This window comes from Heliangelus exortis, chromosome 4 (genome assembly GCF_036169615.1).
Source record: "Heliangelus exortis chromosome 4, bHelExo1.hap1, whole genome shotgun sequence".
In the NCBI taxonomy this organism is placed as follows: Eukaryota; Metazoa; Chordata; class Aves; order Apodiformes; family Trochilidae; genus Heliangelus; species Heliangelus exortis.
Window position 1 is genome coordinate 21,880,605 of NC_092425.1, and position 22,662 is coordinate 21,903,266.

The 22,662-nt window shown below is 38.5% G+C and overlaps 1 protein-coding gene across 2 annotated transcripts in view; it reads left to right on the forward strand.

Moving 5' to 3' along the window:
• Positions 1-22,662, forward strand: part of SNX25 (sorting nexin 25) — an 82,034-nt gene that overhangs the window by 14,610 nt on the left and 44,762 nt on the right. For both annotated transcript variants that reach the window (XR_011725775.1, XM_071743303.1), the window contains exons 3-5: positions 6,054-6,270; positions 16,781-16,953; positions 17,816-18,002. Coding sequence is in view for 1 of the 2 variants with exons in the window: in XM_071743303.1 (XP_071599404.1) it covers positions 6,054-6,270; positions 16,781-16,953; positions 17,816-18,002 (577 nt within the window). In the remaining variant the exon portion in view is untranslated. The remainder of the gene's footprint in view (positions 1-6,053; positions 6,271-16,780; positions 16,954-17,815; positions 18,003-22,662) is intronic.

Here is a 22,662-nt window from a genome sequence, read left to right on the forward strand (position 1 = left end):
CTGAGGTTTTTATCTTGCAGACCAGCTCAGACTCCTAATGCCACTTGGAAGTTTTGAGTAGGTGTTTTCACATTATTGCACTTGATCGGATTTTGCAGGTTTTTTTGTTTTGTTGTGTTTGTTTTTAAATCAGATTTTACTTCTCTCTATGTTAAATTAGAGATGCAAGGAAAATATTTTCAGAGGAGTAAGCATCACCTAATTTCAGAAACGCTATTACTGGATGTGAAGAGACAGCCCTTTGGTTAATACTGTTGCTTGCTAACTATCTCGTACCTCTCAAGAATTGCCTGCTGACTGTTACTCAGTCATGCCATGCTTTTGCTGGTGTTACAGCCAGTCTGTGTGCACTTTCTGCTCTGGGTTTAGAGAAGCACCATTCCCAGATGTTCTGTGGTATGTTTCATTTCAAAGGTTGTCACTTGCTTTACTTCATTTTTCTTGATGGTCTCGTCATCGTCTGTTAATGCTATTGGAAGGATAGCTAGAAGTGATCATCCTTAGTTTTAATTGAAGGAGTCGTACATGTTTCCATTTCAACCATGAGTCTTATTAGAGTAACTTTAAAAACATTATGGTTTAGGGTAATAGTTACTTGTGTCTTGGATAACTTCTTGTCTTGCCAATGCCCATGTTGTTTGGAATTTTCTTTCTACAGTGTTGGTCACTAAGTGCCACCAAGAAGGATCTTCTTTTTACATTGGTTTACGTCTTGGTTCTCAACTTGTTTCTTATCTCTCATTGACAGCAAAGTAGTATAAAAGGACAGTACTTCAGAGTGCTACTTCATTGTCAGTTATAGCATACTTGCATAAGCTGTAGATACAAGGTAAGGGAAGGCTGTGAATTAGCCCTGCTACTGGAAATCTAAGTGCTCAAAATAAGAACAAATGTAATGTTATAAAAAGATTTCTCTTCTGGAATATGGCAGAAGGAGACGGCCCTCAGTTGTAAGCCTCAGCCTCTTTTTGATATAGTCATAGCTGAGTGACTTACACTGAAATGTGATTTTATTTTTTTTCCTCAGTATGTTTCATGCCTTTTCTTGAAAGATTGATTCTCATTTGTCCTTCATTTATCTTGTGCAAAGAATGGATGATCCACTTTTACAAATAATTTTAGCCTTTTCAATGTTTCTTTTGCTTATCTGATAACTGTTTTCAGCCTGTATCATGTTGATTTACGAACTTGTCTCTCAAGAGACACTGTGCTCAGTCAGCTTCTTGCTGCTGTTTTGCTCTGTACTGTTGGGGCTGAGGGCTGCAGTGTCAGTAGATCTATCTGCTGTGTGTGTAGCTGGTCTCCCAGGGTCTGGAGTTCTTCTATTTTTATTGCCCCATATTCAGTGATCTTTTTGTTAGTATTCACAGTCAGTCTTTGTCTCCATAGAGAAGAAATTGGTCTCCATATTACTTACCTGCTTTACTGGATCATTTATGAGTAACTAAAAAACTCATAGCATGGGTTGTAGCATGAATCCCATCAGAACTCCAGTAGTGCAGTTCTGCTGTTGTGAAAATTGACTATTTATTCATTTCCTGTGCTTCTTAGTCCTTAAAATAGTTCATGTCAGAGAGCCATCTCTTCTTTGATAGTGGCTTGTCTGCTTTCAACACTGTGTTGTGATCTTGTTGGAAATATTTTGGGACTTTAATTAGATTGTACTTGTAGATCAGATAGATGTTGCCTGCCTGTGTTCTTATTGACCCCTTAGAAGAACTCTGTTAGGGATATAAAACAGGGCTTCCCTTTACAGAAGGAGTTTTTTCCCAGTACATCTAATTAATTACATAACTTAAGATCTACACACATTAACATTTAGAAAAAAAAATGCAGTAGCTTCTGCCACTCTTATTTGAAGAGCTGTATTTTTTTTTTTCTCACAGCTGTCAAAAAATTAGTTGTTTGGGTCCAAAATATGAGCAAGACTTAATTTGAATTCATGTTCTTTCTGCTACTGGCATTTTAAGTACTTGGAGCTAAGAACTCCTGGCAAAGAGCACACAGGCAAAACAATTTGAACAAAAAATTTGCCTTTTTTTTTGGTTTTGTTTTAATGCATTTCCCATATCTTTTTAACACATTATTTCCTTCTTCTATGTATTTGAAATTTGCCATGTTTTTTTCCCTGCACATTCATAATAATTATAAAAGAAGCAAATGTCAAGAAAATTTTAGTAAAAATAAACTTAACAATGTGGGATGGGAGAGTGTTGGGGTGTGATCCTGTTATTATCCCTTTCACAAGGGAGCTTTGCACAGTGATAACACCTAGCCTGTTAAAGAAACATCTTGGCTTTATGGAGTTTGAATAATTATGTAAAATGCAAGTAAACCAAGAAATGCAAGTTTTTCCCTGCTTAAACTTCAACAGGATAACTGAAATCTATAAATCACTATTGCTAGTGAAAAGGAGCAGGTTCCTGGTCACTGAAGTCTGGGCATTTACACAGCAGTTTGCCAGCCTTCAACACAATGGTCTAAATAAAGATTTAGTGGGAACTGGAAATTGTAATAAGTACAGATAATGTTAAATACAGAACCTCATAATTTTAATTTGTATTGTATAGCTAAAACATAAAATCTAAAGCACAGTAAAACAATAATGTTCTTTATCTCTTTACATTTAAAAATTTATGTCTTGGAAATGATAGACTTGCATATTGCACAGTGTTACAGTAACACTTCTTGGCTGTTGTGGTGGTTTCCCAAGGCAAGATCTTAACACAGCTGATGTTAATGTGGCATTTCTGTTTTACAGATGCTCGCTGTTGTAGAATAACTCAAGCCAGGGTTGTAGCTATACAAATGGATTTGACCATAGGATAATGTAAATAGTTCTGGTCTGTCCATTGCTTTCAGGAAAGGGTATGTATTACTTGATTGAAACTTAAAGCCTATGTATGCATTTGCATAGGGAGAGGATTTCAGGTATGATTTCAGCTATGATTTGAGAAAATGGGTAGGCATTTAGTTCTTGTTACTCAGATTCCTATGCTGCTTTTCATGAAACTCTGCAAATTTCAGATTTTAAGTCAGTCTGACCCACTGGCTCTTGCGGTGCCACTGAACCTCTGTATGCATATGGAAGACAGGACAGCAGTTACTGTAGGACCTTTGTGGGATTTGGAATAAAAGAAGGGTCTATAAGGGTGTCCTCACTTAACCTCCACATGAGCTTCTGAGTCTCTACTCCCAGCATTCTCTTAGCTTACAGTCATTTTAAAGAATAATCGAAGAGGCTGAACTTCACATTAATCAGAAATGACTTTTAACCAGTTTATGACTGAGGATGTGAATTTTTCTGAACTAATTTAGAAAAATCAGTAAAAGTTTCTACAGTTTTGCACTAGACTCATTACTATCACTGTACCTGATCTGATTAGAAGGAATTTGCTTCATGTTTGTAGTGGCTGAGTGAATGCTAGTAAGGTATTGTCCTGAAAGTGTGTTCTGCTCTTCTTTTAATTCTTTTCTTGTCTTCTAACCAGTTGTTTTTAGTGTCGTAGAGAATTTGCCTTGTAAAAATAATGAAACTAAGTACATGAGCAGATTTCTTCTATGAAGGAAGTGAGCTGTGCTCTGTAGAATTCTTGAATTTGTTTTCTGTATATCCTTAGAGTGCTGAAAGAGGCACCAGCTGCATTGATAGGCATGAAACTAAAGCATCAACAGCACATTATAGTCAGGATGACACATACAGATGAGGCAGTGCCTTACCCCAGCAGACTGCTCTAGGTGTCTGTGGCTGGTGTCCTTTTACTGTTTTTTGTTTGTTTGATTTGTTTCTTAACAAAGTCTAAAAAACTGGCTCATTGCTCATTTGAGCATACACTCTGGCCTCTAAAGTACCCTGAATTTTATATAGAACAGCATGGCTATATGGCTGAGATGCAGGAAGGGCAGCAAGGCTCAGAGGTGACAGGAAGATCATAGAAAGGGTGTAAAGGAAGAGTTATGAAAGTTTAGCGAAGGAAAATACAGTTTAAAGAGGGGCCAGTAATCCATTTAAGGTGTTAAAAGTGTGTAACTGGCAGAGAAAAAAAACAAGTGAAGTATTTCATACTTGAACAACTTGATTTTTGGTTGATGTTTGGTGATCTTTTGTCTTTAGTTTGATATTGCCACTGGATTTCATGGTTCTCTCCTGTTGATGCAGCTTGATGAAGTATCATCACCTTTCTGTGTTTGAGCAGGAGTCTTCCCAGTGTAATAGATCTTGCTTCAAGTATTTCAACTGGGAGTATAGTAAAGTTGCAAGTACTGTGCTTTCATAATACTTTACTAATTAGCATTGTTCTGTGTTTGGATGCTGTGCTTTACCAGGGCAGAGAGACTTATCATTGAATGTGATGGTGCCTATGGAGTGAATGAGGAACTGAGCTCATTTTGGAAAGGAGCTGCCTAAAAACAGTTATAAATTAAAGGACTGGTGGGAAAAGATACATGTTCTGAAAGATAATACAGTCTAAGAGATGGAGATAAAAGTTTAACTCTTGTACTCTTGTATTGTAGGGTTCTGTCCTCCAGGTATTAACCTGGCTTCTTAGGCACAACATGCTGAAGAAATATACTACTTTGCATCTGTGTGTTCATTTTAGGGTAGAGATAGTGTCTGTAAGAAAACTTGAAAAAGTAAGTAATTATCTGCCAGTGCTGATAACAAATACCACCAATACAGTGTGTAGTGAATGGTCTTGAGAAATTATGGGTCTCCAGCAGAGCAGGTGAACAGGAATAATCCATGCTGTGATCAGCTTTTCACAGCATTTCAAGTATTGCAACAGTAAAGCTATAAAAATAGGTGGTTGCAGGAAGACATAGATACAGCAGTGGAAAAACAGGTGCTTAAAATGTGTATTGTCATGGGAAATTTGAGTTAAAAAATAAACTTCAGTTTTTAAAATTCTGTTCCCAGTTGCTCTCAGTGTATCATGCTCTTCAGCTTATATCAGAGGACCACTCTCCTTTATAACAGCTTTTATCACTTTGTAATAATTTGTGGGTGGCAGTTGTCATTTAAATATGTTTTCTATGCTAGAAAAGTACTGAATCTGGATATGCTTCAACACTGGAAGTTACTATACTGTAGTGTGTCTCTGCATATTTTTGCTCTCCTGGAACAGAGAAAAGATGTAAAACTTCTATTTATTTATTGATTCATCGATTGAAATGTTTTTTTCTCAATAACTTAAGAGCCTTGAAATGACTTAGTATTTCATCATATTCATGATATTCATCATATCAAGATTTCATATTTCATCAGATGCAGTGAAGCAACTTAGTTTCACTGTTAACCTGAGGAATTTTTCCCCATCTTGTTGTTAACTGCTAACGTGGCTCACATGTGCTCCCTGAAAGTCTCCTGCTCCCTCCTGCACTTCCAGGGACTTCTGTAGTGCAAGAACAGTAAAGCTGGTGGCACACAAATGTCAGAAAGAAAAGTCAGAACAGTAGAAGATGGTGTTACCATGACTTGCAATTACAGTAATCTTGGTTATTGCTGTAGATGTGGTTTGGAGTAATTTCTAAAATTTGCACTGTCTCACTAATCTACTTGTTCTCTCTTATCTCTAGCTCTTCTGTAATCCTGTAATTTACTTTCTGCAGTCTTGTTCAGTATTGTGTATGGCTTTTGAAATCCAAAAGTCTTACTACCTCCCATTTTAACTGACTTTGGAGTGAAGACTGTTGAATTCTGATGTAAAGTAGCCTGGCTTACAGCCTGTAACAGCCTAGATTATATGATAGTTGATACAACCAAATCCACTGCTGAGAGACAGGTATTAGTTTGAGGTTTGTGTGTAGCTAGTAACCTGACTGAGCAAATCCACTTACAGGCTTTGCTTTGCAAAGTGACCTTCAGTAACCTCTTAGGTGCAGGTTTCTGTAACTTTGCCAACCTTACTTCCTTTGGCAAGAATTTAAAACCCAAAGAAGCCATGAAACCTATTACCCATCTAATTTTTAAGAGTAGATGATTGTTTTTTCTATCTTGGTGTGCCTTCCCCTGTTGGGGCTTTTGGTGTTGATTGTTTTGTTTCTCGTTTCAGTGTTTGACTACAGCTACAGAGATTACATCCTGTCCTGGTATGGGCCACTCAGCAGAGATGAAGGGCAGCTGTACCAGCTGCTATCTGAAGACTTCTGGGAGATTGCCAAGCAGCTGCGACTGAGGCTGAGTCACATTGATGTAGTTAAAGTCGTCTGCAATGATGTAGTGAAAGCTTTACTCTCACACTTCTGTGACCTTAAAGGAGCCAATGCCAGGTAAAAACAAAGCTCTGCTTATTATTGGAATTTTCTGCTTTTCTCTTTGCTTTCATTTGTGCTGTATCAGACAATGAAGAATTAAATGCTTTTGTGGGCATCTGATAAAGCAGTTCAAGGTTACTGCCAGTTTTAAAGATCAAGCAGGTTTCAGGACATCTGTAAAACCTGTAGACAGAAACACTTGTCCTTCTTTTCTCAGCATTTGGATTCACTGCTGTTTCAGTTTCATCCTTGAATCCTTTCCTCACAGTAGGAGGTGGGCTTTATTAGTAGATTCTGCAAGTAGTGTGAACCTGCAAGGGAAAGGAGAGGCACTGTCAGAACAGTCAACAGACAAGATGATAGTTACTTGTACCTTTCCCAGAATAGCACCAGGGTTATTTCCACTCAGTTTCCCATTTCTTCTAGCCCTGGGAGGCAAGGCCTTGTGGTTTCTGTAAGTGGCCTGTCCTGCAGTAACAAGTCTTTTCTAATGGAAAAAGCATTGGCTTGATTTTCTTACTCTTGTTGAGGTTATCTTGCTAATTCCATGAATTTTCTTTTTGGCAAGGCTGTCTCTGTCCACTTAAAAAGGTCAGCTGTCTACTAAATAGTAGAGTTGCACCCAAATTTTAATTGCAAATGGAAATTCTGAGTCTGTGCAGTTCTCCCATGTACAATGCGTGTACACAATGTACAATTTCTGTATCTGTGCATTGAATTTGGGTTTATCTCTGATGTGATTTGTCTGTTGTTAGATCCACAGATTTTTTACCTCCTTTCAGAGAAAAAAGATCAACTGGTTTTTAGTCAGGGACCAGTCTGTGTTTTGCCACTCATGCTTCTTTCTCTTCTGGAGCATAAAATAGATTTAATGTATTTGTGGTAGATACCAGTTTTATGTAAACTGATGTGTAGGAAATTATGACAAAAAAAGAAACTAAAAGGGTAGTTAAATTTGAGAAAGAAGAAATGAAAGTGTATACACTTTGCACTAAATCTTGCATTGGTTTCTAGAAACTGCTTTCTGTCGGCTCTGGAATGTGGTAGAAGAGTCTTAGTCAGGTAAAGCTCCTGAGTGTGCTCCTTGATTTTTAAGTATTATTCTTGCACTTGCCCTTTATTGTAGTAAAGCACTTGCTTTTGGGAAGAATTTAATTTGAACATGTAAAGTGTGAGCATATATATATATAATTTTTTTTTTTTAAACTGTGAATATTTTCCTGTTTGAAGCTGGGGACATAAAATCCAAATTGCAGAATTATTATTAATGCTGATTTTTGAGGTTTCCTATCTACTGAGAATCATGACCACTTCTTCTGGGTGTGTGTTGGACTGTAATTTCCACTATGCAGAACTAAAATAAACTATCTTGGCTATTTTCCAGTTAACTTTTTTTACTCTGAAATGGTAAATGCACCTTAGTCAGTGCTGGGTAAGGCAGGTTATGAAAAAAAATCCCATCAAGACCTAATGTGATAGTGGGTTAAAAAAAACAGCCCCACAGCTGTAGCTGCAGATTTTGTATAGGTTGAAAGTGGACCCACTGGCTGTTTTACACATAAATCAAGGCTGGAAATTCACTAAGAGAAATGTCTGGCTTTAATAATGCTGCATGATGCAAAATGTGAAGCACTAGTATGTCCTTATGCTGCTCATCCAAACTTGCTCAAAAAGTCCAGGAAACTTTATGGAACTGGCACAGTGCTAAAATTTTTGGCAGATGGAGAGAGAGTTTAAGTGCTATGTATGTAGTGTGTTAAAGCTGGCAGAAATATGGTGTTGTGCTCATATGCTACTGGTAGAATTTTTACTGCCAGGTGATCTGCGCTTGCATGTAATAAACCTGTGAGCACAGCCAAAGACTCTGTTACTGTTTTCTTTACAAAGGAATTTGTATTTTTAAGAATCCTTAGAGTTTTGTACTAACTTGCCTATTGCTGTGGAGTTTACTGTGCTAGAACCTGCTAACATTCTAAGCATTAGGCTGAGAACTAGAACATATTCTACTTCCAACTTGGAATATAGAATTTCTTGGAAAGCCTTCGATTAGTTTCAGTATTGTCACAGTTCAAATATAGAAAATACTTCTTTCTAAGGTAAGGAACACAGAATTTGTCCTGAGCTACTTTTGGTTTCTATCAACATTTTAATGACATTATTTAATCTAAATTGGCATTTGCATGTTTCCCTCTGTGTCTCTAATAACAGATCCTGTTAGTTTGGGATCATAAATATAGTGGAATGGAGACTGCATTTAGAGTAAGGTATCTTTCCTGTTGTAATTCCTGTGGGAGCACTGGATCTCTTTTCTGCTGCTTATTTCATACTGCAGTGTGACAGCACAGGACATTCTGTCTGTTTTCTGGTGGCTAACAAAGTTTTGTACCATCTCTGGAGGAGGTGCCACCTAAGCCACTTTATCTCAGTTTTCTTGTATGACAACAGATAAATTCACTAAAATACCACAAAGAAACTGTCAGAAATTAATTTTTCTTCAGTTTTTTTTGTCACTGGTGCACATCAGCCACAGAAATCCCTTTACTTTTCTGTATTCACTGACTTTCTTCATGGTGGAGCAGTATGTTGGAGGGGATGAAAATAGGCTGCAACCTTTCAGAATGAGGCAGGGTGCTGCAGTCCTTCCCCTTGCTCCTGCTTTCCCTCTGGCTTACTTTAATCATCGTGAGGCTCAGCTTAGTAATAAACAGCCCAAGGTAAGCGGTCATCAGATGAGGAAAACTGGTTCTCTAAATGAGGGAGAGCTTAAGAGGAGAGTCCCCTTCCACATTGAACAGTGGAAGGCAGGGAATCAGAAGAGGGAAAAGCCTGGCAGTGTTATGGCTTTATATATTCTATCTCCTGGATTTCTTAATTGACAGCTGCTTACCTGCACCTTCCAGACACCTCTACAGAGTGAAAGGAGGGCAGATAACATTCCTCTAGCCATGGGCAGAACTGTCTTAGGTGGCACAGAGCTATGCAAGCTGTAGGTAAGACAACTCCCAACTTACTCTTTTTACATGCATCACAGGGGTGAGTCTTGGTGTCCAGCTGGTGCTCCAAAGATCCTGTCACTTTTCAAATACAGAATTTGTGGCAATTGCGAATATTTTAGGTAGGAAACCATTTCATTTCTAGTATTAGCTCAGTGTAGAAGTAGAATTTGATACCCCACTGTGCCAAGTGTCAACTGGTTTCTGAGTTTGAGATATGGAAGAAAAATCAGGCTTGGATTTATTGGTAGAAGCCTCTGCTCATTTCCTCTGTGTTGTACAGAATCAGGAGCACATTTACAACAGGATTAGTCAAGTGCATCCTGCGGAGTTAAGAGGGTAGTATTTGGCCATTCTTGTTTCATAGAAGCTTTTATCACTTTATTCCATTACACCTCATTCAAGTGTCTTTCTTTGGCTACTTTAAGAAGAATATAAGCAAGCTGAATCATGGCAGTGCCATTTTATGTGATCGGGGAATGACAGTGAGCTGAATAAGGTGGTGTATAATGCTGGAAACACTCACATTGGTATGTGGGTGCAGCGCTGTCTGTGGCAGAAATACACATTCCAGGAGGCTACAATTACCTGATCTTGGGCATGTAATTTTACTCTGGTAACGTTGTATGTCTGTTGTAAGCAAGAGGTAGCTATTCCTCTGCATGCATTGCACAGCCAGTGTCAGAAGGACTTAGCAAAGTGAAAACAGTGAGTCTCCACATGGAGGGAAGAGGTAGTTCTCTTATGCTTATAGTGGGCTAAGGGTAACCAGATCAGATATTACTACAGAACTATTAATATTAGGTAGATGACATAATTTTCTGGTGATCTCTAAACTGCAGTGTAAACAAAGTGAGATTTAGGCAAATGGGATCTGAAGATAAGTAACTGAACCTCCTGACAAGCAGGGGGTTTTGAACAAATCTCAGTGAGAAGTCAGTTACATGGATTTATTTTCTCCTACATTTTTTGATTTGGAGTCTTCTCTGTCTTTAATGTACAGCTGGGACACCTTAATCCCAAAAGTGTCTGGCAAGTTGACTGCTCAATGACATATGATGGGATGCTCGGAAGTGTTTGTGTGTGTCTGTGTCTGAACTTGCAGTCTAAGTCATGACTTAGCAAAATGGATGCTTGGGGGCTGCAGGCTACTCCCAGTGTTGGTTCTGAACCAGTATTTAAGGGTTCAGAGTTCTTGGAAAGTGTGAGGAGGTGGGAAATTGTTGTTTGAGTGATAGTGTGACAAGCAGTTCAAGGATTTCGGTTCATATTGTATGTGTTCTGATAATATTCCTTTTGTTTTCTGTATATTACTGACAGGGTAAGTAAGGAGAGAAGGCAGCTCAGTTTCTAATTTGTGTGAATACCTTTGCACATAAAAGTTATATTTTTGGTGATCGCAATATGTATAGTCAGTAAAACTAAAAGATGCTGCCACCACAAACTGATCAAGAGCAGGTTGATGCAAAGGGAATCTAAGCACTTGAGACTTAATTTGGTTAATCCTATAGTTGCATCTAAATTTTCAGGAGAGCTACTAAATACTTCCCACAGTTCTTGTTTTTCTTTTATACTTCCTTTTACCGCTCACAAACCAGGAATGCCAAGAATTGCTTATCACACTCAGCATCTGGAGAGGAGTATCGAGATGATTAGTATGAAATTTAGAGGTTTGTTGCAATGGGAGCAGCTGTCTGAAAGTGCTGAGAACAAAATAGTCACAATGAGGCAAAGTCTGAGCACATTAATAAAGTTAACTCATGGGTAGCACCATGTCTGAAGCTCACCATTGACTTCAAGCTCCATTGTGGGAAGTCTGGGTGTCCTGTTATGATCCATGATTCTATGATTATGTCCCAGACACCACAATAAGCACTAGGACCTCCTAGTGCTGACGTGGTCATACCGCAGCTTGTAAGCCTTCGTGTGTTCTTTGGGTCTGATATGAACATGACACGTCAGATGCTTTTTCCTGAAGGAGGTTAGTGTGACAGGTATAAAAGATGTGGTTATCTTCACAGTAAATATTAGGTAAAGTGATTTATAATCTTGCTTCTGTATCTTGATGAAAATGACAGCTGTGGAAGTGTTGGCTTTGTCCTTATTTTTTGTTGTTCTTTTGGAGCTTGTGCTCTGTTGTAGAGTTTCCAGGTGTGTTTTATGATGCTGGCTTGTACAGGTCTAAATTTGGTTGTTAAAAAGTTAAAACAGATAAAGTAGTTCCTGTTCTGTTGCACTGTAAAGCTTAGAGATCTGAGGGCAATGTGGGTGAAGAGATGCAGTCTGCATGTGGTTCTGGTAGTTCTCAGAATCAGTTTGATGAAAGCATGTGCTGAGTGTTGAATGTACTGATGAAAGTCATTTAGAGTGAGTTGCATGTGTACTTCAGCTCACAATTGCACTGATTTGAGAGTTAAATGTAACAGCAAGATGCTCTCTTGAAAGACTAAATAAATAGCAAGGCTGAAGGGAACATTTTGTGATATATTTATTTATTTAAAGAGAAAGAACTCAGGTAATTTCCTGCAGAGTTGTTTTACAGATTTCGGGTTTTTTGACTGGTGGTGTTTTGTGGTGGTGTTTTGTGTGAGATTTTTTTCCCCTTTTTTAAAAGTATTTTTTTTTAAATTTCTTCTTATTTTCTTTTTTCTCTTCTTTTCTTTTTCTTTTTTTTCTTTTCTACATATTTATTTGCTTGCTTGCACCTTATTTTCAATTAACCGAATACAAAAGAGTTTGCTTTAGCAGGCCCTGACAAATATTTGGGTTATTTAATAGTGCTTAATATCTTTATTGGCACTAGAGAGATGAAGTAGCACTCTGCTTAGTGTACATGCAAGTGAATTGGAGTTAAGCTTTGGTTTTCCTGTTGGTCTCTGCAAAGTGAGCAGTGCCTTTCTTTACTCTTGATCCCATGAAGCTGAAGGTCCAGGTTTTATATCAAGCCTTATGAATATACCTGATCAGGACATTTTAGCTCCTGCTTCAGCATAGTAAACAGTCATGGTTCAGTAGCAGAGCAGTGACATTAATACTTCCATGATTGCTCACTGCTTCTTTGTTTTATGGGTTACAAGGGATACTGTTTTCTGGCCAGACCTTTCTCTGACACACTGTATGTTTTCCCTGCAAGCTGATCAATGGATATATTGAGCTAAATAGAAGTGTAGTGCCTCATGTGTAAATGCAAAGGAGAAAATAAGCTGGGATGTCTTATCTTGTCTGTTTTACCACTGGCAAGTTGATATATTTTGTAGCTGCTGAGCCTCCCTTCAAGCTTCCTCACCAGCTTTGTCTCCCCCTTATTTCTCTTGCCCAAACGGCAATGAAAACTGCAGGATTTGTTGACACAAATTCCTGAAAGTTTTGTTTCTCTGTTGTTTTCATGAATATCTGGTGGGGTTCTGTACCTTCCCTTTTGCTTTCTGGATGATATTTTAGGTACAGCTTAGGTAGGAAAACAATTGGAAGAACCCTTCTTCTAGAGAGTTGGGTCATCTTTGGTAACGGAGGCTACTCCAGAAAAGAATTCAAACACTTCTTAAATGGCCTGTCATCTGGGGAGTATGAAACTCCACTCTCCCTTTGCATTCCTGTAGGCAGAAACGCATATAACAAATTAGAAGGGTAAGAGTCAAATATTTGCCTTTCTACTTGTTTATGGTCTTTGATTTTTCTGTTTGGGTTCAGTTGACCGTGTATCAGAAAAGCCCTGGCACAAGTCCAACCCAGCCAAGCTGTATGTATCGCCTGTTTACTTGGGAGTGAATCTGCACAACAGGGAGACACAAGATGATGAGAAATGGTGTCTTTTCTTGCATGGTAATGTAGGTGCAGTTAATGCTTCAGGGTGTTTGTAGTCCAAACAGACTGATGTTCCTCAGGCAGCTTGTAGAGAGTTATCAAAGACTAATCTTGGCTTTCATGTCCATACATGTTTCATGTTTTGCATATGTTACCAAAGTATAGCTTGATCCAATTGCTGTGCAGGATGTCCCAGAAAAAAGGTAAGATTGTCCAAAAGGGATGGAGGGTTTTTATTCACAGGTGAAAAAGCAATCACCTCTTTTGTGATACAGCATTAGAACTAAAAGCACTAATTGTTAATAGGCAGGAAGCAGTTGATGGGGGAGGTTAGTTTGCTGCTAGCCATCTAATGTTCAGTGTAAGTCATTCTGATTGCCAGCATTTTGCCTGTGCTTCTGGCTGTCTTTCTAAGTTTTAGCTAAGTTTGGGTGGACCAACCTGTCCAGAAAGGGAAGATTTTACTTCCCTGGTAAGAGGTGGCTGTACAGAAATGACCCAGACTTTCTGTCTGCCTCAGATATGTCTGGTTTTGGAAAAATAATTGATGCCTTTAGAGAGAGAGTGGTGGGGAATGTTTGATGCAATGTAGAGTAGGCTGTAGGCTATGTCTGCATATTCCTATGCAATAGGAATGGAAATGACTGAGGAAAATAACTAGGCATTAGGCTGCCAGACAGAAAAGATCCTATATGAACAAGACAAACAGCTTGCTGAACTCAGTCAACTGCATGAACTGTGCTGGTTGATAATGAAGACTACACATCATCTTCATAAACCACTGCTCCTCAGAAGAGAATTTACACCCAAGCAGTTCCAACAGATGTGCTTTAAAAATTTTCTAACTTGGAACTATTGAAACCCTCTTCGTGATCCACATCTGAAAACAAATCATTTGATTAGGGACTGAATAAGAAGCTTCAGTCAGATTGAAAATAAATGTCATCTTTACCTTCCTGTTGTTCTGCAAAGTAATTGAAAACTTAATTTCGGTCACCCTGAGATGAATTACTTGTATTATTAGAAGAGAATTAGAGCTATAATAATACTGTGACTGTTTGAACTTACTTGCTTCTTCCAGAACTGACTAGCAAAAAGCAGTTGTTACACAGTGTAGCCTGTCACTAGTGGCCATACAGCAGTGTCTCACTGGAAACGTTCATACTGACTGTGTACAGTTCTTTGTCACTTTGTCACGTACAGAGGCAGTGGGGCTGGTGCAGCTCTGTGAGTAACAGTCAGGACAGCAGTCTTCAGCTCTGGGAAGGAAGCAGATGATGGGAGGAGGCACTGGTAAGAGTTGTGACAGATCTGGGCCTTTGTAACACTTCAGAGCCTTCCTCAGTGGACCTGTCTTGGCTGCTCTTGGACATGATCATGGCACCTCTTAGGTTACAGGAAGACACACACAATGTCACCGCTGTCAGGGTCACTTTGCTATTAAACTGTAATTGTGTGATTGGAGGACATCAGGCACATGGCCAGAAAAGAACTGCCAGGGCACCTCATCTCTGCTTCTACAGCCGTTTTTATATTAAGAACAGGTGCTGCTGTGACCTGCACTGTGGAGTTCCCTTGGCATGTCCAGTCAAAAATTTTCGGACAAGTCCAGACAACCATTGATTGGCACCTGTGAGGGGATGAACTGGTCACAAAAACAAGGCAGGAGAGGTTTGCTCCCTGTTTCTTTCAGAGCTGTGATCAGAAGAGCAGTTTGTGAACAACACAGTCTGCGCTATCATGGGCTTGCTCATCCAGCAGCACATTGCTGTGCATGTTCAGTGGTGTACAGTGCCCACCCAGTGCCTTGTGCTGCCTCATGCTGCAATGGAGACACAACCACCCCTTCACTGTTAGCTCTGAAAGACTCTTTTGTCATCTTCCCAAAATGTGCCTACCATGATTACTAGAAGCAGGGAAGACCTATTTGCCTCTTTCCAGGAAAAGGAATATATTGGTATAATATGTTAATATATACTATAGCACCCTGTAACCGTCTTACCTCCTGGCCCCATGTAGTTAGTTTAAATTAGGAGCCTAATTCTTTCACCGAGTGCAAAGTGAAACCAGCAAGACAGTTTGGGTTTTCTCCATCCATTTGTATGCAGCTTGCATAATCCTTAGAGCTGGTGAGTAGATGGTAGTGAATGCCATCCCCAGGAGGCTGACAGCCATGTGGGCTGAAAGTATTTTCCTATTCCTTCTTGAAGCTGGACCAGAGTTAGACAAAGGCAAGGATCTGACACCACCAAAGGAAGGCAAGACATGGAGCTTGATTCCAAAGCACTTAGGATGTTTGAGACAACTGTGAGTTTGCTCCCTAGTTATTTTTTTCTAATCTGTGGTGATTTATTGGTATATAATATGAGCATATTCCAGCTTCTGCCTGCTGATCAGAGGACTCAGCTTGAGGCAAGTTCTCTTGTCTTTTCTCTGAATAGGTCTGTGATCTGCATGACTGAGATGCACAGATCCAAGCAAGTGTTGTTGCTTGATTTGGCCAAGAGCTCGCTCACCAAATTGGTGATCTGGCCAAGAGGTAACTGCAATGGGACTTGGAAGATGATAGGTTTAGACCTATCAGACTGATCAGAGCCTAAAGTCCAGGGGGTGAGCAAGTTGTCAAGAGGGGTATTGCCCCAAAGATAGGGTTGCACACACATAGAACCCATAGAATTTTTAGGGTTGGAAGGGATCGTGTAGTTCCAAGCCCCATTCATGGGCAGGGGCACCTCCCACTAGACCAGGTTGCTCAAGGCCCCATCCAACCTGGCCTTGAACACTGCCAGGGATGGGGCTGCCAACACTTCCTTGGGCAACCTGTTGCAGCATCTCACCGCCCTCACAGGAAAGAATTTTTTCCTAATGTCCAGGTTAAGTCTCCCCTCTTAAGTTTGAAACCATTTCCCCTTGTCCTATCACTACACACTGGTAACAGTATGGCTGGTTCTCCTTACCCCAAACTACCTAGGGGACTTGTCTGGACAAGTTTCTTTGCACTTTGGGAGTAAATTCACCTTTCTCTGTTTGCCATCACAATTCTAGCCTCTTCCAAAATCTCTGGGTTTTTTTTAAAATCATCTTCTAAATTGGTTCAGCCGGTGTAGATGGCTGAATGACAAGTCTGTTACTGTATAGATATCCTGCACACACCAATTTGATGTAGCTCACAGGTTGTCAAGTTCAAAACCGCTGTTCTGGGAAAATTCAGATCAAACAGGCCAGTTTATTTACTGGGAGATTTATTTGCCTCTAACAAAGGAAAGATGGTAACTTCAGTAGCTAACAGAGAGACCTGTTTCTGAAACCAGACCTGATCCCAAATCCTCTTCTAACAGGTTCAGATATATAATTAGTTTGCTTTACAACAATGTCTTTTCTTATGTTTGATTGTTTTGAAAAGCAATGGATTTTTAAAAATTAAAATAAACTTTTTTCCTCCTACTTGCTGGGCTCTCTCTATTTGATGCAGTTTTAAAATACTATATTTCTATTTTGGAAGGTGAAAGCATTGACAGGACAAAGGAATTTTGAAATATATCTTAACAGCATTAAGAAAAATTAGCAATATTTGTAAAATGCACGTGGTTTAAAGTGTTTGTTTACCAAACTTATTTATCCAAAATCCATTATCAGGTATTTTATCAGATAGTTACTAATTGTGATGCAGTGGTATGTAAGTTCTCTTTTCTTTTTTCTTTTTTTTTTTTTTTTTTCTTTCTTTGTAGGCAGGAAGATCCACCAAGACCTTTTTTGCTGCACCCATGCTTGAGGAGCTCTGATGAAGAAGTAAGATTCCTGCAAAAATGTTCTCAAATTCTGGTGTATTGTCTCCTACCCTCAAAGGATGTCCAGTCTGTCAGCTTGCGCATAGTCCTTGCAGAAATTCTTGCAACAAAAGGTAGATCAAAGATCGGAGATGATTAACCATTTGCACCTGTACAATATTAGTAATTACAGACTTCATTATGTATATCTTGATGCTCTGCTTTTAAATCCTAAAATTTAATAACCAGTAAGATACTTCATATTCTCAAAATGAAGCATATACTTACTTGACTCTCCTGACTTGATGCCAGGCTGGTTAGCACCTTTCAGGATAAAAAATAGTTTATCCACTCCATTCTTCTAATTTCTATTATAGATAAACACTTTTCCAGCCTCCCATGGCATTATTTTTAGTGATTATATGTACAATTCTGACCTTTTCTGTTTTATTCAGATACATAGAATCTATAGGCTTAAGGATGTGGTGAATCATGACACCAGATTTAATTTTTTTTAGGCTTTGATTTAATCAGTGTAGTTTTTTTATTGAGGGTTTTCTGTTTTGATTATTATTTTATCAGCTAGGCTTTCATCTGATGAGAAGTACACTGTTCATTTTTTATATTATTGAAATAAGATTCAGAAATTATGAAGTCTCAAGTGCATTATGTGATTGAGTTTACTTTTAATTTTCATTTATAGTGCCTATAATGTTGTAGCCTTCAAGGCATACAGCAGAAAGAACAAAAATACGTGGAATTTTCCAAATAGAGCTCAGCTTTGTCAGTGTATATAAATATGTGTAATAGCATAAGCAGAAAGTTTTTATCAAGAAAGTACGTCCAATCTCAAATGTGCTATGTAGCCCAGAAGAGTGGTTTTGGATTTTTGTCAACTGTGTACTTATTTTTGCCTTTTATTTGCAATTTGCTTTTGAAGGACAGCAATTACTCTTCAGCATAAGGATTTTGTTTTAAAATATTTTTCCTCTCCAGTACTGAAACCAGCGGTGGAACTGCTGAGTGATCCAGATTATATTAACCAAATGCTGCTCAGCCAGCTGGAGTACAGGGAACAGATGAATGAGCATCAGAAGAAAGACTACACATATGCTCCTTCTTATGAGGAGTTCATCAAGCTCATTAACAGCAGCTCTGATGTTGAGTTCCTGAAACAACTGAGGTATTTAATGTTTCACTGTAGTTCATTTGAAACTAAATGTGCTTCCTTTGCCAGCCTGTTCTTGAGATTTGAATGAATTTTGATTTTACATTTCTTTTTCTTTTAATGAAGCGGAGACAGTAAGGATGATAAACCACAACATTAATTAATCTCTAATGTAGTCAGCTTTTTGGTTTGGAGGCAGAAAATGCTAAAGAATTCCACTTTGTAGTATACCAGAGATGACTGTAGTGTTGAAAAGCATACCGGACCCTTCTTGTATCTTGCCTCTGTGGAATTAGATAAAATAATATGTTGAATTTCCACGAGTGTGTGTTATCTCCTCATTATTGTTACAAAGTACGGTTGGTTATGGTGGTCTGGTGACTCTGAACTGCAGTGACCCTATGGGCACTGGGCAGTCAGAGCAGTATGCTGTGATGGAATTGAAAGATGTGGAAAGAGGTGTTTGTTTTGCCACAGGATCTGAACTGTTGCAGGGAGATTTTTTACCAGTTTCATCCTTCTTAAACTTGTTAATGAAATCTGAAGAATTCTTTAAAGACAAAAATCCAAACACTGAGCTTCTACATACCATGAGCTTGTTCGAAGTTCCTGTTTTCTAATGCAAATAGCACCTGCTTACTTTCATAGCATTTTCCCCTCCCCAAAAATATCATATCTTTTTTTCTTCCATCTTTCATAGTAACGAGATACTACTTGCATCTCCCTAGATGTTGAGTTGGTTTTGTGGAGCACACACAAGGCTCTGGAGGACTGTTGAAGCTGTTTCCAGAGTGATCCTAATCTGTTACCACCAACCAAAACTGGTATTTTTTGTTCTTCCCTGATTGCCTTCTGTTGCTGCTGCAGGTCAGCTTTTTCTCTTCCTAAATGGCTGCAGCAAGAGATGAAAGACACAAGCACATCAATCCCATTTGATGCACTGCTGTCATCTGGTGTGACCCAGACCTTCCATTAGGCTTGGACTGATCACTTGATCAAACCAAGTGATGGTTTACCAAGATGCACTATGTGGGCTGCATAAATAGCACCTTACTTACTCCTTTTCTTCTCTCTCATTCTGAAACCACTTGCATTTCTGAGATATAGGAAAATGCATTTAGGTGATGTTGAAATGATTTTGTTGCTTGGCTACTTATTGTTCATTGGCAGTAAAATTTGCTTTTTACTCTGGGCCAGCGTGCCTTTCCTGAGAGCAGAAATTAGTCTCTATTAGACTCTGTCTAAAACCTAATTGACATCATATTTATTAGCATAATGACACTAATGGCTCTGCTTTTTTCAAAAGAAACCCAACTCTTCTACTGTTGTTGTTAAAGCACATTAGGGAGCTCCATGAGCTCTCTTTTTAGCTGACAGATCAGTTTAAATGGTGTTTTCTAATATCAGATAGCAAACTTGCTTTATGAAAAAATGTGGGTTTAGCTGCACTTAGGATTTTTCCTTCCGAGCTTGTGGAATCCAACTACCATGATCTTGAGATGTTTTCCTCTATACCCTACGTAATGTTGATCAGTCTGTGCTGGTCACTATTTGAATTGAAAATGTCTTAGAAAATGTATCCTCTTTTCAGAAAGAAACAGTACTTAATTTCAGAACTGTGCTCACCCTACCTCTGTTTGTGTAGAGCCCATTTCTGGAAATGGCTGTAGAGCCCTTCCCCTGTCAGAGGATGGATTCCTGTTCTGTTAGTTTTCCAGCACTGTTGGGAGCAGCTAGAGATGCTGTATTTGTATATTATATTACGCAAAGCTTTCATCATTAAGCAGTGAAAGTTTACAGATTTATGTCAAGGAGGCCAAGCAGGAGTCCCTGTATGAATGGGAAAAGAATATAGGTGATATTTTAGGTGAGCAAAATAAATGATACTTCAGGTTTTAAATTACAGCACAGTGAAACAGAGAAAAGTCTATAGAGAAGGTATTGAATAGGAGGAAACAGATAAACCATTGTGCAATTAGTACCTAGGAATAGGTTTAGAGTCTGTGAGAATGACAGGAGAGGGGGGAAGAATAAATTACTGGCTTGCTGTACTTAAACACGTCTCCCAGTTAGAGGCTCTTCTGGGTAATAATATTCTGTTTATCTCTTTATTGGTTTTATTTTAAAATAGTTTTTCAGAGCCAGTGCATGGCATTCATGAACTATAAGCCTCCTATTAGTCCTGAACGTTGCCATGTAATATATTGGTAAAGCACAGGTATAAGTAGTAATACTTTTCTATGTAGGAGAGAAATTTATCCCAAGGCACTGCAGTTGCTCAGAAACTAGCTTTTTAAAAGGTCCTTGCCATGCTTTATTTTTGCAGGTTAATTACTATCTACTTTCTAAAATAAACATAAAATAAGTTGCTCAGTGAAGGAGGCCATGAGACACTCATAAACAATTCCTCTGACTCTTTGTGGACTGTAGTAAAAAAAACTTGGACTCCCTTGTGCTCCTTGAGTATGCACATGACATTACAGTAGAGAAATCCCACGAGGCATTCTTCCAGGCTGATTTTAATTAGAAGAGTTTTGCAAGGCTTTCTTGTGATTAGAACCAGGCATCTGTTGTGGGGTAAGTAGGGAAAGATCCCTGGCTGAATCTGTGGAAACCTGTGGGAGAGGGGTGTTGATGCTCTTGGACAGGAAAACAGAAAAGAGTGGGAGGCTGTGTGTTTTGGAACTCCTTGTAAGCAAGTGTACAAGCTCTCTGCCTTGCAAATAGCTTTTCCTGAAAGGCTCACGTGGTACTAGGATTGTCTATATCTTTTTTCTCTCCTTGCTTTAGAAGCATTACTGTCAGAAGAAATACCATATTGATTTTCTGCATTGCTTTTATGGATTTTATTTTTAGATCTTATTTATATTATGCAGAAACTACTTATTAATTTTGGAAATACTTCTGAATTCAAGGTTCATTAATATCCATAGTGAGCCTCTAACACTTGGTCACTTTATTTCTTAGCAGAACGTCTCTACTGCTTTGTGGAAACATCCCTTTCATTTTTATAAGGGACCTGTGGGGACCTGATGTTTGTTTTCATAAGAAGCCATTAGCTGATTTCAGAGAAGCTATTTTGGTTTTCACTTGTGGGAGATTTTTTGCCTTTCATACCTTTTGTTTTTCAAAAATTTGGATTTGTTTGGGGAGGAAAACACCCAAACCAACAAAACTTCCAGAAAAGCGACTATTGTATGGTTACCTATGAATATTCTTCACATCACCGATGTGAACTTGCATCCTTCAGAGTCACAATGGTTACTGTCATTGTTTGCTTGTCGTGAAGGGAAGGAGAGGTTTATTCCTGTTTTACCAAGTTTCTATAAAATATGTTATCCCTGTTTATTTCAAGAGGAAGACATTAAACAGTGAGATTTCACCCTCATTACCCCTCAGAATTAAATTAATGTGGATAAATTGGAAATAAGATAAATAAGAAATTTTCTTGCTCTGTCAGAAGAAAACTGGAGATATAAAACATGATGAGTTAAAAACATAGCTGAGAGTAAATAGTGGAAATAAACTGATTGATAGCTTTAACTGCTTTCAACACCAACATTATATTTATTCTTGTATTTATTAGTATGACAGCAAAAGGTCATTGCACAATTCATGGTAAGAAAGACCACTGTCACTGGCTGTGTCATCTTTCAGTTAAGAAATAAGGGAAAGGGATGAATATAACAAAGAATAGGGAAGAGATAAGAGTAGGAAGGTAGAATTAATTTAGATGTGAGCCCATGATTGGTCCTGTTTATCAAGTACAGTTCAGTTTTTGAAACTAAAATTTATACATCACATTAAAAACTTCCTTACATGTTTACTCACCACAGAATATTCGGAACACACTTTCAGGAAGACAGGGTCATGGTCTGGTAGTGTAGCCAGGTGATGTTTGTTTGGTGAAGTGTTTTGCAGCATTCTCATCAAGTAGTTACAGCCAGAGCCCAGCACTTCGAAGGAGCAAACTAAAGAGTATCTTTGAGGATGTAACTTAGAGCATCTCCCTTACTTGAGGTAATATAATGAGGAACAGAAAAAAAAAAAAAGCTGTATTATGTAATTGATAACGAAAACTTGTAAAACCATGAATGTGAAAAAGTGTGAGTAAATTTGGAAGCAAAAATGTTGCAAGGTGGAAAATACTTTCTATGTGCCATATTTACTTTGCTTAAACCTTGTGTAGTTGTGAGGGACTGGATATTATGTGTGTAAAACAATATTTCCATACAAAGAGGCAGACTGAAATCAAAATCCTAAAAGAGCTACAGGAGGCAAGAGGAACAAGGGAATTAAGTGCTATTGGTGAAAAAAGTACACATGAAAGAAAGGGAATATATTTTAAGGATTGTAGACTATTAAACAGAGAATAAGTAGTCACAGAAATAGCAGACTTTACAGGAGGCTTCAGCCTTCATCTAGATGGAGTTAACTTGGTAAATGAAGTTAGGAAAATCCTACAGGAACGAGTTAAATTCACTAGAATACTTGCTTTAATACCAGTATTAATAGCTGCCAAAGTAAGTGCACCGAGAAGAATTTGAGTGTTTGTTAGGACTGGAACTTTGTTTATGAAAGATTTAACTGGCAGTCATTTTCTTTGTGTGCCTGGTGTCTGCTCGTTACAAGATTGGGTTTACTAAAAATTTGGTTTAATAACTACATTAGCTGT